Source organism: Rhinolophus sinicus, chromosome 17 (assembly GCF_057876585.1).
Source record: "Rhinolophus sinicus isolate RSI-liver-muscle chromosome 17, RSI-T2T, whole genome shotgun sequence".
Lineage (NCBI taxonomy): Eukaryota > Metazoa > Chordata > Mammalia > Chiroptera > Rhinolophidae > Rhinolophus > Rhinolophus sinicus.
In genome coordinates this window covers 74,036,075-74,052,025 of record NC_142517.1, presented here as the reverse complement: position 1 = coordinate 74,052,025, position 15,951 = coordinate 74,036,075, and the positions used below count along the sequence as shown (strand labels likewise).

Sequence of the window (15,951 nt, the reverse complement as noted above, 5' to 3'; positions counted from 1 at the left end):
TCGGCAATGAGGAAAATTGTGCTTACTAAATGTAGGTGGCTCCTTTTGAAAGGCAAAGAACCATCCTAAGCCTCAACTCAGACTTTACATGAGCTCAGATGGCAGATAACACATCCATGCCCTCACTGAGCCTCTCAGTGGGCCGTACACTGCACTGAGTACAGAACACGTGATAGTGAACAAACATACAGCATCAAGGAGCATAAACCTACAACAACAAAAGCGACAGCAGAGGGAGCCAGTGTAGGAAGTAGAAACTGTCCCTGGCTAAGCAGTGCAGGGCTACCCAGCTTGTCCTTCAGTATCGTGTGGTTATGTGACAAATTTAGCATTCTACAAATCATTCAGTTTAATGATTATCCTCTGACATTGCAGTTTTTAATTCCCTTCCAATTTCAGTGTGTAACTAATTTTTGGACTTGTGTTAAAAGAGTTTATGTTTATTAGTGGAAATAATGCTAAAGCCTTATTACTAATAAATGCAATATTTGTTGAGAGCATAATATGGGCTCAGCAATGTGCCAGACTTTTCACTAACATAATCTAATCTTCACCACAGTAACACGGGGCAGGTTTCTATTTTGAAGATAAAGTACATGAGGCCCACTGTCGTAATTATTTGCTTCAGTCCACCCCACAAAAAGTTAGTGAGGGCCTGTCTGTCACAAAAGCCATGTCTTCATATCATAACAGCCTTAGGACAAGGACTGGCATACGGGTTCAGTATTTCATTCCTTGGAGTCTGAGTCAGTGATTATATTAATGTGTTTGCTTCTCTTAGTCTAGTGATAAGCTGAATAACTGAATTCAGCTTGTCTAGAGAAAGTAGAAGTGGCATCTATCAGAACATTCAGGTAGGGGAAGATTTTCCAAACTTCAGAAAGACTGAACCTCGTGAGTTGATCTTTAAAGAAAAAGTAAGTGATTGGGATGAATAGGAAAGGACTCTGTTAAAAATGATAGTCCCTAGGAAGAAAAAGTCCTTAAAACTTTCTTAAACTAGGGCCTTCTAAATGGCCCGGGTAGCTTATTAAACAGTTGCCTCTACTAAGGCCTCTTATGCAGCACGTATTCCAGGGAGAATTCCCTCTAGCATCATAGCACCCGTCTCTCCTGCAGCTGAAAGTTCTGTAGAACCCCGTTTGGGACTGGGGTCACTTGTAAGGAAATAGTCATGAGGCAAGATTGCCACCTAACCTGAGAAAGAATTCAGAAGCACGAAGAATACAAATAACTTAGATTATAGCTAGCTAGCGATGACAGAACTTTTCCAAGAGAAACGTACCTTGTAAAGATCCTTAATGTATGTCCTTCTCAGCCCTTTCCTAAGTTAGGCTAGAAATTGAAAATGAAGTTTTCATATAAAAATGAGAAAGGACAGTGCTGTTCTTTGTAATCAGTGCCTGGCTGCTGCTTAGTCAAATTTGCAGAAGAGTATGCAATGTGACATATATATGTTGATGGACTGCAACAGAGGCCCTTAATTGCAACTTATTTAGATTTGTGGTCTTGATTGTCAGTCTTTGTGTGTACTTTAGAGCATACTCTCAAAGCCAGAGCCAATGTTTTATATAAAATTCTTAGCTTCCCCAGTTCCTGTCATATTGCCTAGCACATTTATATTGGATTCTCAAAAAAATATCTGTTGATTGATTTGATGCTCTTTCCACAGAGCTGTCAAATATATTCCTTAAAAAAAATTTAATTGCTTTGTTAAATACAAATTGACTCTAATTAGCTCTTTTTATATTTGGCCAGTTGATGAGTTAGTATTTATATAGAAATGGAAATGCATATCTCCTTTTAAGGTTATAGAATTAAATTATAAGCCTGGAATATATAATACTCTTGTCATCAAATGGCCACCAAAGTCACACCTGTTTTTTGTTACTATTTTTGAGGCTATTTACTAAAATTGGTTTCAGAGTTATAATCCCAAGCATGCCACGTTTAGTTACATGGTACTTGGGAGCAATGATGTTCTCATAAACGAAGGAAAGCTCCGGAATGTGTATGAATCGGAAGCAAGGATTCTGGTATCACAATTAATATTCTTTATGTGAATTGTTTTCAATATAGATTTCTTCAAACACTTCGCAGTTGGGTGGTGCTGAACCTGCAAAACGCTGTGGAAAGTCTGCACTCTTTCAACTAGCCGAGGCAAGTTTCTGAGAATATATTGAGATAAGCTATGCAGAGGTGGAAATCACAAAAAAGGTCCTCATAACAACGTCCCTTAAACTGCACCATCTCACCTTTGACCTTTAAGTGTATTGTATCTAATTTTCAACAATGACAGAAGGGTTAACCTTTCGTTTAGGGAAAAAAAGAGTTTTGCTACTAAAAGTCATTAGGCATTGAAAAAGGTTACCAAGGGAAATTGCAAAATCATTTTCACAGGTAGTATTTTAAAAGAAGGTCAGTTTTGTCTCTCTCCAATTGGTTAAGTAAGTCAAGCCTGAACCCAGAAGAATGGCCCAGGTCATTTTCCTCTTTGCTGATTCTCTTATAACATCTGTAAATCCCTAGAAGGCACCACTTTAAACCAGTTGGTTAATGTTTTAATTTGGGGGATTTTTTTTTCCCTTGTTTTGGTAAAGAACTCAAATGACATGTTCTAAAGTGTGGTTTTATAACATCTATCACTTGTACATTTGATGTGACGTGGGTATAAAATTCCTTTGGCGGAGTAGAAAATGTGCTTTCATAAAGCCTGTGAGGGAGCCCCCACTTGGTGGGGGATGGGTTGGGGAGGAAGATGCCAGAAGCAGTTGTTGCTACGGTGGGCAGGAGCAGTGACTTGCTCTGCCAAGCTGTGACCACTGTGCCTTAAGGGACCGTGTGGGAGAAATGTCTTAGCACCGGGACACTCTCGTAGCAGTTTTCTCTTTTGGTGAGACAAATCGGGAGGTACAGAAATGAGTAACCAAAAATCTCTTATATTAAACTTTTTCTTTTCTCTCCTGTTTCTGGCTTTCTTCCCCAGAGTTCCTTCTGGTTGTTTTTGTGTGTGTTTGTTTGTTTGTTTGTTTGTGAGTAATATGGTTCTTTTATAAATCCTTTGTATTTTATAGGGCGACCTGTCATTTTCTAAATTTTATGGTAGCTTTTATCATAAAAGTTGAGGAGTTTTAAATATCTTAACATTAAGGTTTTAAAATCTAGCTAGATCCAAATTAGAAATATGAAAATATAAATACCCCAAATAGTAATGGAGTATATAAACAGTAGAACAAACTAACCCATTGTTGTCTGACATTCAGCTGACATGCTTCTTGTGTAAGACAAATTCAGACCCAACTGCGCATGACTAGGAAACGTATAAAGACCTCAGGGAATAGTTTTTAAAAGAACTGGGTGAGTCAGAGGCAAAGTACTACTTCAGGTAGAACTAAAATGGTAAGGATCTGGCGGCAAATGTGCCTTTGAAGTTAGAGCCATAAACAGGACTTACTAAACAGAGAGACTGTGAGGCCATGAGTTTGTCTAGTAGCTTTTAGACTGTATACATTGCCAAGACAATTTATTTGAAAGAAGTGATTATTTTTATTAAACACTTTTATATTGGAAATATATGGACCTTTGAGGTACTTCACTGTGTGAGGAAGAGGCTAGAGAGATGAATTTGTCTTCTCATTTCTTTCTTTGGCATAAGTCATAAAAAAGGATTCCCTATTAAATCAGAGCTCATTAAAAAAGAACACTCTTCTAATTTGTAGGGATGCATCCCAAATATAAAACAGATGCTATGGTGTAACAGATGTTTGAATGCTGGCATCATAATTTAAAGGGGTAAAATGACTGCAATAAACCTATTCCCGTTATAGCAAATCAGCTTATACTCAGACTTAGTTTCTTATAACATCTGAGTAAAAATATATGCTTTTGATGAAATAGGGTCGCTAAAAAATAATTTACCCAGAAAATTTTCTCACATTATTTGTATCACATGAAGATGATGCCATAATTCTAATAAACTGTGTTTTAGAATAACATCCTAAAGCCTCCTCAGTTTCTAGTTAAACATAAATATGTGCACAATGGATTAATCAGCATCTCCAAATAATCACCAGTAGAAATACGCTTCCTCAATTTTTTTTCTTAGTCCATGTGTATTTGATGTTCATTTTCCTTGAACAAAACATAGTATTCAATTACGTTGGGTGCCTCTTTAAATAAATATAACAGGATATTGAGGATAATTTTTTTTCCATTGCCCAGAATCAGTGGTGTTGTCTAAAATCTGAAGGAACAGCTTTAAATTAACACATTCCAAAGGGGAAGCCACCTTCAAACTGGGCCAGACCCTTCTCTTGGGATTTGATTCATAAAGAGATAGCCTAATCCAGCTACTATCCCATATACCACTATTGGGGTTTCTCCTCTCATTCCCACCCTAACCCCTCATGTGATCAGTGCCGGGCGGGGGTGGGGGGTGCATAGCATAGGCTACCCAGTCGCCTAAAATACTTTGGCTTTTCTCCCTGCCCTGTAAGGAGGGAAGTGCTTTCTATTCTTCACCCCTGCTCACTTTCAAGCAGAGTGAAAGCAGCTCTGAGAGAACCCCCTGTTAAAGATTGGGGGTGGTACCTGCAAGAGATATCTTCTCATTCTTTGGCAAGAAGCAAGAAATGTTTTAGACACAGACTTACTGCTGTACCCTTCACCTATCTGAGCAGGCAAACAGGGAACTGGAGGAAGTTGGCAGCAGGAGGAGACTTGGAATAGCCTGCTGCACTCCCTGGTTTGGCTTTTTAAAGATGTGTGAGTTTCCCAGGGCTCAAGTGGACAAATAGAAAATAGTTCAACTTGGTCAGGCAAGAAGCCATGGGATGGTCGTAGGGAGGGGTAGGCGGAGGGCAGGCCTGGGCCAGTCTCTTGCAATAGGAAGTGTGCCGTAGAGATGGCTTTGCTCAGGACCCCGACGAGCTCCCACAAGCAGGAGTGATGTTCAGCTGGTTTGTACCAGCACAGCTGTCCTCGTGCTAAAAGACTCCCTGTTGTTAGTAAAAAGACTGACCTAAACCCCCCTGAGAACACTGCAGCAACGCTGCCAGTGTCCCTGAGCCCCTGGATCCTTCGGGCAACTAGAGGGCGCAGCAAGGGGCCTGCAAGACCCTGTGCCAGCCCTGAGTTCGGTTGGCACCTCTGCCTGTTAAATATTTTATATATCATCCCTGCTCTTGGCATCCCCTAACAGGGTCATTCAGTCTTATTTAGAGTTAGCAGGAATAGACACAAAAGGAATGGGCAATTAGTTTTACCTCCACCATTCCTTCTTGTGTCCTCAAAACAGGAAGGCCTTGTGACTGAAGGGCCAGGAATCAGCCCGAGAACTAACCACTCACCACCCTTCCCCAACTTCATTCCTGTGAGCTGGCAGGGGAGCAGTAACTGAGGAGACCTCCCAAAGAGATAGGGATTGTTGCTTGCAAGACATGCCTTCTCTTTGGTGAGAAGGAAGACATGATGTAGGCATGTCTTTATTGCTGGGCTCTGCACCCACTTGAGCAGCAAAAGGAAAACCGGATATGTTGGCAGCAGATGCTCTCAGTTTGGGCATTGGAAGGACCCCACCCGATTTCCGGGACCCTAGAGCTGGGAGATGCTCTGGGGAAGGCCCTGCTTTGGGTGTTTGATGAGCATTTTAAACAGGGTGGATATTTTAATAGCTGAAACTGACCTGAAAAATTCTGGGATCTGTTCCAGGTGTTTTTCAGGAATCTACTCCAGCTCGGAAGGGAGATTTTTGCATAGTGCTGCTGAGGTCAGAGAATTGAGAAAAACATAATCCTTTATGTTTGAACCTCCATGAGGCTCATACTGTTCAGTTAATCAGTTACTTAATTGGCGCCGGTACTATAATGTATTGCGTTTCCTTTCGTTTTGAAATTAATTAGGTCAGGTCATATAAAGATCAGCAAAGCAGCAAAGCATCCCTCAGGGCTCGTTAGTACTGCTACAGTTGCTGTAGTTGGAGGATGCTCAGAGCCATCATTACCTGTACATTTTAAGAAAGAAGATCTTAACACTGGTACCAAAATTCTGGTACCAAAATTGCCTGGTGTAATAAGTGGAGCAGTTTATTCATGTATTCTAACGAACAATAATTATTGAGGGGCTACTCCATGCTAATAACTGAGGCTGCTGAAGTTTCTTATATATGGATAAACAAGTATTTTCATTATGACGAGATAACCTGGGAACCTTCGTTTAAGGTCAATTGTATAGGAGTGCTTTCCCTCCAGGTACAGTGTTGGTGTTTTGGAGTGCCGCTAGGGGCTGGAGCATAAGCCTGCTTTTAATTTTTCTAAAATAATTTTATGTGTTCTTTAAAATCGATTGCAAATTTTGAAGCTGATTTTATCTGCCAGTTTTATTATCTAACCTAAGATATTAATGACCGACATGTATTATCTACTCTGTGCTAGACACTTTTCTAAGTACTTGGCTCATTGAGTGCTCATACCCATCCTCCGGAGTCGGTACTGTTTTCCTTCCCTTTTTTACATCGTATTAGGGAAAAAAAGATGAGCGATTTTGTGCCTTCCTAAGGTCACGTGGACAGAAAGTGTTCAGGCCTCAGCAGAAACCCAGGCAGTCTATCTCCAGAGCCTGGCCTCTTCAATACTGAGCTGTTCTGTCACCACGTTTTAAATGATTCTAAAAGACTGCAAGTTGCTTGTTATAGGAGTTGGCCTGTTATAGACGTCTCTATGGAAGACAGCTTACTCCTACACATATGTGTACAGCTGAGCACGATGACAGATTGTTCAAGACTGCTGTCAAAAAACTGGAGCTGGTATTTCCTTTTTGAAAAGTGTCTGTACTATTGAAACTGCCAAGATACCTCTTAGGCGCTTAAATAAGTAAGTGCTTATTTGTGATTGTACTTTGGAAGGTACTGTGAGGGCTACAGGAAATGATGGTGTCTGACTCCTGTCGTCCAGGAACTTAGGCTTCAGTTGCAAAGAGATAAGATACAAGAAGTTAAGGGATAACAAATAAATTGTGCACATGATTTCACAGGGAGCCATACATTGAAAATGACGGGGCTCCACTTGAGTGATGAGCGATACACAAAGTGAATGTGTGAAACCAGGAAAGGGAGACATGAATATTAGCCCGATGTTCTGGGGAACCATCACAGAGGAGAAAGCATAAAGGTGGTTCCTCAAGGAGTTGTTAGGGAACAGAGGTGAAATAGCACCCTTTGGGCCACATCCAACTTGCAGAGATGCTTTGTGTGGCCCACCATTTGTTGACCTATATTATAGTTTACATTTGAATGAGTGGCCAGTATTTTCATAGATTTCAAATAAATGCAAATATCTGATTTCTCATGAAAATTTAGAGGATCTGGAGACACTGGACTAGCCTTCCTGCATAAGAGCAGTTGGTCAGAACTAATAAGTGCTGCCCCCTTAAGGAGGTGTTTGCTCTTCAAATGTGACCGTCCTCTCCTGAGCCCTGACTCCGAGGCCAAAGTCTGCCAGAATCCACTTCCACTTATGTATCTCCCTCTTTTATACTTGACCACACATACATAGTAAGGGATCGTGACTTACACATAATTAACCGGAGAGATGGGGGAGATGCCAGGCAAATGTGAGATAGGTAGGTGACGAGTAAATCAGACAGGCGGGAGTGGAGAAGATTTATGGAAGAGGAAGGTAAAGTGTTGCTCTACGCAAGTCAGAATTGGGAGGGAGTTCAGTGTGAAGCAGAGAAATTCCTACTTGAAAATACTGGGAAGCAACTGAAGATTTGGGGCAGGGGTGTGCAGTGATGAAAGCAGAGCTTCAAGAAACACTCGGCAGCGGTGTGCAGCGTGGAGCGGAAAGCCTCTGGACATGCAGGTGTAAGAGGACAAGACCCAGGGTTGGGGGAGCTGTCCGTGGGAAGGGGAGGCAGGAGCAGACAGGGAGGTTGCATGGGACTCATTTGGATGAGTGAGGTGATGTGAGATGCAAATTAAAAGGGGTGTCAGAGGGGAGTGGGGTGTCGGAGGTGACTTCACGTCAGAACCTGAGTGTGTGGGAAAAGAATGGCTTCCAGGAGTTTAACCCTGACCTTGAAGCCCTATTCAGGAAGCTTGGATGTTTGTGGACAAAAAGGAAGTCCTGCTAGTACAACAGAAGAGATGCAAGATACTGAGGGGGGCGGAGGGGTGGATAGCTGCAGAAATCCAGTACTGAAAACGTCAGCGAGAGGGGGTTGCCAGCTAGGTAAATAGGTGAGTTTGGAAAGCAGAGACCACGTTCCTCTGAACACAGAAGATAGGCAAAAACCAGTCACCGCAGCAGTGCTGACTTTGGTCTCTGGTACTCGTCGTCTGTGTTGTACTTTTCTTCTTCCTGTCAATTTATGAAACTAGTTATGTGTTAAGGTGAAGTTGAAGAACAAAGATACTGGATTTCTCCAGATGGGCCCTGTGTGTGTGTATACACGTGTGTGCGCAAGATATGTGTGTGTGTGTGTGTGTGTATATATATACACACACACACACACACACATATGCGAGTGTGTGTGTGTGTGTGTGTGTGTGTGTGTGTAAGCAAGATTATAGATCTGGTTGGTTGTGGGAAATTGGAAAAGTTGTCCTTAACCTTATTTATTAAAAAGAAGGGAGACATTTTTAGAGGCCTCAGCTCCTTAGTTTTTCTTATATTCTAACTGGCAAAACCAGTTATAATTGAAATAAAATAGATAAAGATAGATTTATTCTAGGATCCGTAAAAATTAAATCTCATGGAAAGTTGTGGCTCACTTTAAGAAAAGCTGATGTGGTAAAATTACAGAAATTCTATATAAATACCATATTGAAAAGATAGGAAATCCCACCCCTCCGGTCCCATTAGCATCCCCCACTGCTCCCAATTATAGGTGGTATTTGATTGAGGTGTGACTCTGTTTCACAGTTTTGTGTTGTGTCCTCATACACGATGGATGTGCATTATCCCTTCCATGCTGTTGTCACCTCCTTAAGCCCAGAACCTCATCGTGTCGCTCCCACCTGAGCTCCACCTACACTGTCACATCACATAACTGAATTCTAATAGTTATATTTGAGGAGGCCTTTTATTTGAAAGTGGTGTGTTTCTTTCCTTTTTATGCAGAGTTGTGAGTCATTTTTAGAAAACTCCTAGTCTAAAACTGCTCATTTCATTCCCAATTGCACAAGCATATTTTTAGGGGAACTGAAATATACGAATGCACCTAATAACTTCCGTTCACACCTTTGGAGGAGACTTTAATGGATGGCCTTTTGGAGCAAAGGCCACCTCCACCCCATCCAGAGTCTTCAGAAATGGTATTGTTAGAAAAAATACCGGGGTGCCAAAAAAATGTATGCACATGACTTGTATTCATCTTTTGTTATAGGTATATGTTGAGTATTACAATTTTAATACAATTTTTCCTTTCTTAAAATGTGTATACATTTTTTTTGGCACCCTCTGTAGTAAGTAAAGAGAAACATTTAAACCACCATTTCAACTGGCCCAATTGTTTCAGCAAACCAAATAGTAAATAAACTATTTAATATGCCCAGATTTTCGTTTTTAGAGACACTTAGACCAGTTATCTTTTATAATAAAGAAAATTGAATTTTCTTAGCAGTGATGCTATTCTTTTTTTCTCTAAAACCGTCAGCTAGTGTATTTTTATGGCAAAAACCATTCTGGTTTTAATTATGGAGGAAACGCACATCTTGGAAAATACTGCTAAATGCCATCTGAGGGTTATGTCTACACTATTTTGGCAGATAATAAGCCAGTACAAAATGATTGTAAACATACCTTGGCTGTAAAACATTTGTTTTGTACTAAAAAGCAGAGATCTTGAAATTAAAACTTCCTGATTAGTGTCAGTTGGTCTGTTTTCATACTGCTTTGTTTTTAATCTGGCTGGCTCCTTTGTAATAGACAATGAAAGAAAAAACATAATTAAGAATGAAATAATATGATACATTCTGAAACTGCTTACACATTTCTTTGTACCTGTTAAAGAGCTTCTACATCTGTAGTATTACTTCTTATCTACTGCATATGATTAATTCGTTTTCACTGGTTATTACTCTAAATCTTTTAGAGCAGGACATATCAAAGCAATGAATGGATATGTTAACTTCTTTAGAGAGGAATACATTTAAAAATGTTTTTATTCAAAGAGATAAAAGCTCACTGCAACAGAGATTTATTATGTCTTTAAAGCAAGTTCCTGACAACAAACCATGATCCTAAGGTGTGGTCTTACCTGAACTGAAAATGGCAGCCTCTCTGAACCTAGGAGCATAGAAAGTAATCCCACCATTTCATCTCGCTCCTTCAGTATTCCTGTTGCATTTTTTCTTTGCAGTTATTTTAAAGAGGGTACTTTTTTATATATCCATCCAGCATGTACATCCTTAGGATCTCAGTTTCAACATAATGGTTTTTGTTTTTCTTTGGGGGAGCGAGTTACATTTCTCGTAGCACGTCATTTGACAGTCATGTGCCGTCCTGATTACACAGAACAGGGAGAAACCTCACTGTGGTTTCCCCGTATGGTTTCATAGGTAAAATTGAAATACTGGTGATTAATTTTCACTGATGCTCTTAAGAAGCATAACTGAGGACAGTGTAATTGCTAGTCTAGGCCACCCAGTAGCAGAGCCACGGTCAGCGTTGTTTTATATAATCTCATAAAGGAACTCTTTCCTTGGTATGAATCAGAATGCATCTCACACTTATCAAGTACTTCGGGACTAATGAACCCCTCAGGTCAGGACAATTATCTGTTGAATGCCTTCCTTTTGAAGGTAGGTACTAGGATATTCTTGGAGGAGAATACAAAGGTGAACAGGATACGTTTTGTACCTCCTGAGTTACAGTTATAAAAAATAGAGTAGTACCTGAGGAAATAGACAACAGGATATCAAATATTTATGGCCAGCGTTTGATTTAGAACATTAACATTTTAGCTTCTGTGAATATAGCCATAGGAATTCCATCCAGAGGGTGTCCTATGGATGATTTCCCACTCTCACTTTAAAAGAAGGTTATTGTTCAATTTAAAATAAGAATAGAAAAATAAATTGTCATTTTCTAAGGCAAGTTCTGTTTCAGGGCGTGATTAACTACCAACCTTCTATTAGGGGCAACCTGACTAATTAGTAACAGACATTAATTCTGCGCTTCCCACAATGCAGTGTTATGCACCTGAGTTCACACTGATCTATGTTCTTTTGTGTCTACGATACACTTCCCTGTGTGCCCATCCTAACATAGTTACGTAATGGAGTGTGTGTGCGCTTTCCTGAGTCCCACAGAAGTGTTGCTATGTGCACCCGGAAGTAGATGAAAGTAGATACGCTTGTACCCAGAAGCAGAACTGAGCTTAATTATGTGTTTTATAAGAGTTGCTTCTTGAAAGACAACTGATTTACAATCTTCCTGAATCTAATTTTGTTGTATATGCTTTTTTTTCCTTCCAACTATAGAATCATTCAACCCAACAATGAAAAATTAAAGGAGTTAGCCTACCAGGGTTGTGATGTGCTATTAGTGATACCAGTATGAATATCACTACTGCTAATAGCAAACATTTATTCTATATGGCATAAGGCCCCAGAGGGATGGTTGTCACAATACATTATTCTTGCTTTGTTCCAAGCACTGGTTTAAGATTTGTACCTGTGCAACTCATTGAACCTCACAGTATTCCTAAGGCAAATACTTTCAACCACCTTGTTTCATCGGTTGGGAAACCAAGACACAGAAATATTGAGAGAAAAGGCTTGTCAGTCTGCAGTCCTACACAATCTGGCTCTAGAATCGCTGCATTTTGAGACTGCCTTTCAATACAGAACTTCTCACATCTACGAGTGATGGCATCTTCCAAGAGTTATTACACCCATAGCTGTTTCCAGATTCTTCTGTTTAGAAGATTAATTCCTAGAAACTTGCAAGTTTTTCCTATTAATATTATTTTTGAACTCACAGAAAAAAGATAAAACTGCAAATTATCAAAGTCTCTGAAAAAAGTCACTGTCAAATGCACTAACCCAGAGTCTGTTTGCCCTGCGTGCTGGCTTATATCCCAGGTACCTGTAGACTGCCTTTCCTGGTCCTGTGTCCCAATTGCCAGCTGATTTTAGCCAGTGGGAGACACTGGCCAGGGATTAAGGAATGGGAGGAAGAGAGAGGCCGGGTGGTGCAGAGAAGGAATGAGGAGGGGTGCGGGTGGGGGTACAGCAAAGGCAGCATCTCTTTTATGCATCCAGCTCCCTCCAGACAGGCCCATCGTGGTTCCGTCTTCCACAGGATCCAGCCCCTGTGCTCCAGTAACACTTCTTCCCCCATATGTACCTCTTGTGGCTTTTTGCTGTGGCTAATCCCTGGGTTAACTCACCCGTTCCTATTTGGATGTCTTCATTCTTCATGACCCGTGTAGCCAACTTATGCCCTTGTCTAGACATGCCTAAGTTGTTTCTGTCTGCCTAGTCAGACCCTGACTGATGCACAAGCCATCTTCATTTTCTATTTGGTATGATTATAAAATAGGCTGAGAACGCTGTTGGCATACTTATCCAGATTTCAGCAAGACTTTTGACAGTTTTATGTCCTCATGAACAAAATGGGGGGAATTTAGACTGGATTGTGAATTCTTGGATTATTAAAGATTTTTGATGTTCAAATCAACTTGATGAGAGGGTTGACTTTCCTAGAGGTTTGCCAGAAGGCTCTGTCGTTGGCCATGTCCTACTCAACATTATTACCAAAGATTTGGACGAAGACATAAAAAGCCGCTTTATCAAATGTGTCCATAACACAAAGCTGAAAGGTAATTGAATTCAATTTTGAAAGGATAAACTTCATAAGGAAAAACGGGAAATCTTGCATCTAGGTACAAAAAAATATAAAGACAGAATGGGAGGGGCCAAGCTTCCCAACATATTATGTGGGTAAAGAAATCCAGGATTTTAATTGACCACAAGCCCAACAAGTCAGAAATGTGATCTGTTTTTCAAAGGTGGGGTGCGGATTTGTCTTTGGGGCCCATTCGAAGATTCATGTCCCTGTCAACTGACAAATAGTTCCACTTCTCATCTGGAGTATTCCAGAAAGGCTAGGAGCTTTATCTAAGAAAGACATTGCTAAATGGACGCCTCAGTGTTCCCCAACCCTTGTAAAGATTTATGCCATTTGCACGTTGTATTCAAACACATCTGTTCACCTTTGTCTCACGACAGTCTGGTGGAGGACGTGCTGTCGTACTGTTACCCCATTTCTCGGCCTCTGTTTCCTCAGATGAGTTCAAGTCTAAGCTACATAGCTCACTGTGGCCTTAGGCAAGTAAGATATGGTACTTGGTGACAAACCTAGCTCATTTCAATAAAGCCTGTTCTTACTTCGGAACACCATACTGCATCTAGGTAAGAGCGATCCAACTTGTAAAAGGTCGGGAAGCCTTTACGTGGGATAAGCGGTCTAAGGAACCTGGAACGTCATGCCAGGAGAAGAGATTTGTGGGAACGTAAAGTCTGTCTTCCAGGATTTGAAAGTCTATTCCATGCGAGAAAGAGTGGATTAATTTTTGTGGCTTCAGGGAACAACTAGGACTGAGAGGGTGATAGATTTTTGCTCGATATTTCAAAAATTTCAAACAGGACTGCCTTCTGTGGTCACTGCTTTTGTACAAAAAGCTGGATAACAACTGTAAGGAATATAGTAGTAACATGAATTCCTACGCTGAGAAACATGTTGAATTAGAACTTCTTGAGTGACACCCAACTCTGAGAGTCTGATTTGTGTGTTTGGGGTTTTGGTTAGTGAGATTTGTAGTTTTTGATTAGGAGTTATTTGTTTTATTTTTATAGTTTCACTTCCAAGAACATAATTGTTTTTCTTGTAATTTAGGATTAACATACTCTATTTGTGAAAAAACTTCTAAGAGCCTGAAACAGGGAAGTAAAGCATGACTAGTGCTCAGTGTAATTAACTTCACAAGAAATATTATGCTATTTCCTGGAATATGTCCCAAAGTGAACATCTGCATTTGTTCCATTTCATTCCTAACTGTAGAATCCTATCGGGTGATGAGGAAAATCATTTTGAAATACATTGAAGCAAAGAAGAGTTTGCAAAGTTACTAGGTTTGCTAAGATGAACTTGTGCAAATGCAAATTATTGGCATGTCACTGTAACAACCAGCGCCTCGATGGTAAAAGTTCCCTAAAATGACTTATTAAAGGCCACCAGAGTGATGGTGATTGAAAAACCATAAAATTACCTTGAGGATTCCTTTCTAGCCTTCTTTCCAGAACTAGTGTAGCTTCTTTCCTCACATTGGAATAGTTACATTAATGAAAGGCTCCGATTATTGAGAATGGAAAATAAAAAGTATTGCAAAATTGATACAAAAAAACAGCAAATCTCCCATGAAGCAGAGAAGATTAAATGTATTTGTGTTTCAGAATTAAGATAACATTTTGCTTTGATCTTAATTTCTTGTTAGACTTAATAAAGGGAAGTTCTTAGTCTTCATAACTACTTGCTGAGATCTAAAAGTTAACTTACATGATTTCCTGAAAAAGCTTTGTTGCAAACCCATAATATTTCAGATCTTCCCTATCAATAATCTGAAGGGCTAGATACTCTTGTCATGTTTATTAAAAAAAAACTTGTACTGTCTGCCCCACCCGCACTCCTCCAATTTCTTCCCAGACTTACTAATCATAATTCTCATGGAAGAATTTGAGAGGCAGTTGAAAGTACTAAGGGGAAAAAAATGAGATAAAAGAGCATATGATATTTAATTTAATGTATTATATGATCCATTTAAAAATTTAATTTGAAAAAGGAATTTTACAGATGTTAACAATTGGTGATAGTTTGCCATTTGAAAGAAATTGCCATTTCTGAGAAAAATGGTGATTTTTCTCATAAAACACATCAGTTGCCCACTCATGTACTTGACGTGGGGGCTTAGGAAGCTCCAGTACTCTTTTTCCTCTAAGTTGCTTAATGCAAAGTAGATAAAATGAGTAATGTTTAAGAATTCTTGTGCTGCCCTGCATGGTAAGTGTCTCCTTAGTGTCCTATATGTGAAATTTGGGGAGTTTAAAAACTTAACCAAATTGCTGCCAGGTGTTTTTTTGGTATTCACAATTTTTCCGATTTTAGGAAAACAATACAGTATATGTATCTTACACTGTGCAATTAATTCCCCCAGTGCATGTTCATATGCACAAAGATTCTGATAGCAAAAGCATATGAATAGTCATATTAAGTGAGATAAATTAAAATATTAAGTGGTTTCACATTGGTTCTGGTCAGAATTTGCAGCCAAGTACTCATTTGGATGAGATTGAGTTTGCCACCAAATGAGTTTAAAAATCGAAACCAAACAAACAAACAAAACCACCACCACGTAGTTTTCAGAGCTTTTGTGATCTTCGAGTTATTAATATCTGCATTTGTGGACCGATAAAGATTTGTTCATTAACCAAAACCTTCTGTAGTAGTTTATTGAATCAAGTGGGTAGGTGGAAATGATTACTGTTTTTCTCATTTTCCCCAAGAAAAAAGGAAGGGCAAACATCTGAACAGAGTTTGGAAATGATTTACTGAGTACTGCTATAAATATATTGTTAGACCTCACAGAATCCTCTGAGACAACTGTTCTTACCATTTTTATTTTACAAAGGCAACGAAGGAGTAAGACGACTCATTCTAGGACAGAGTTAACAAGTCACAAAACTAAGACTCAAACTCAGGTCTTTCAACTCTGGATCCCATCCTCCTTTAATCAAGTCATGTTTTCATAGGAAAAGCTTCTGGTGAAGCTGGAAAATGAGAATTCGGTATACGCTTCTCTAGAGTTTAACGAATATATCATGATGCCTAAAACCTTTTATTAATTTGAATCATTTAAGTTAGGTTGGCAGAAGTGGACGGATTATTGTAA

General features: G+C 39.7%; 1 protein-coding gene across 29 annotated transcripts in view; it reads left to right on the top strand.

The window, feature by feature from the left end:
- BBX (BBX high mobility group box domain containing) overlaps window positions 1-15,951 on the top strand; it is a 245,215-nt gene that overhangs the window by 194,457 nt on the left and 34,807 nt on the right. For 25 of the 29 annotated variants that reach the window (XM_074332306.2, XM_074332334.2, XM_074332388.2 and 22 more), the window contains one exon: window positions 2,080-2,160. The exons of the other annotated variants lie outside the window; for them this stretch is intronic. In XM_074332306.2, the coding sequence (XP_074188407.1) occupies window positions 2,080-2,160 (81 nt within the window). The remainder of the gene's footprint in view (window positions 1-2,079; window positions 2,161-15,951) is intronic. 29 annotated transcript variants of the gene reach the window in all.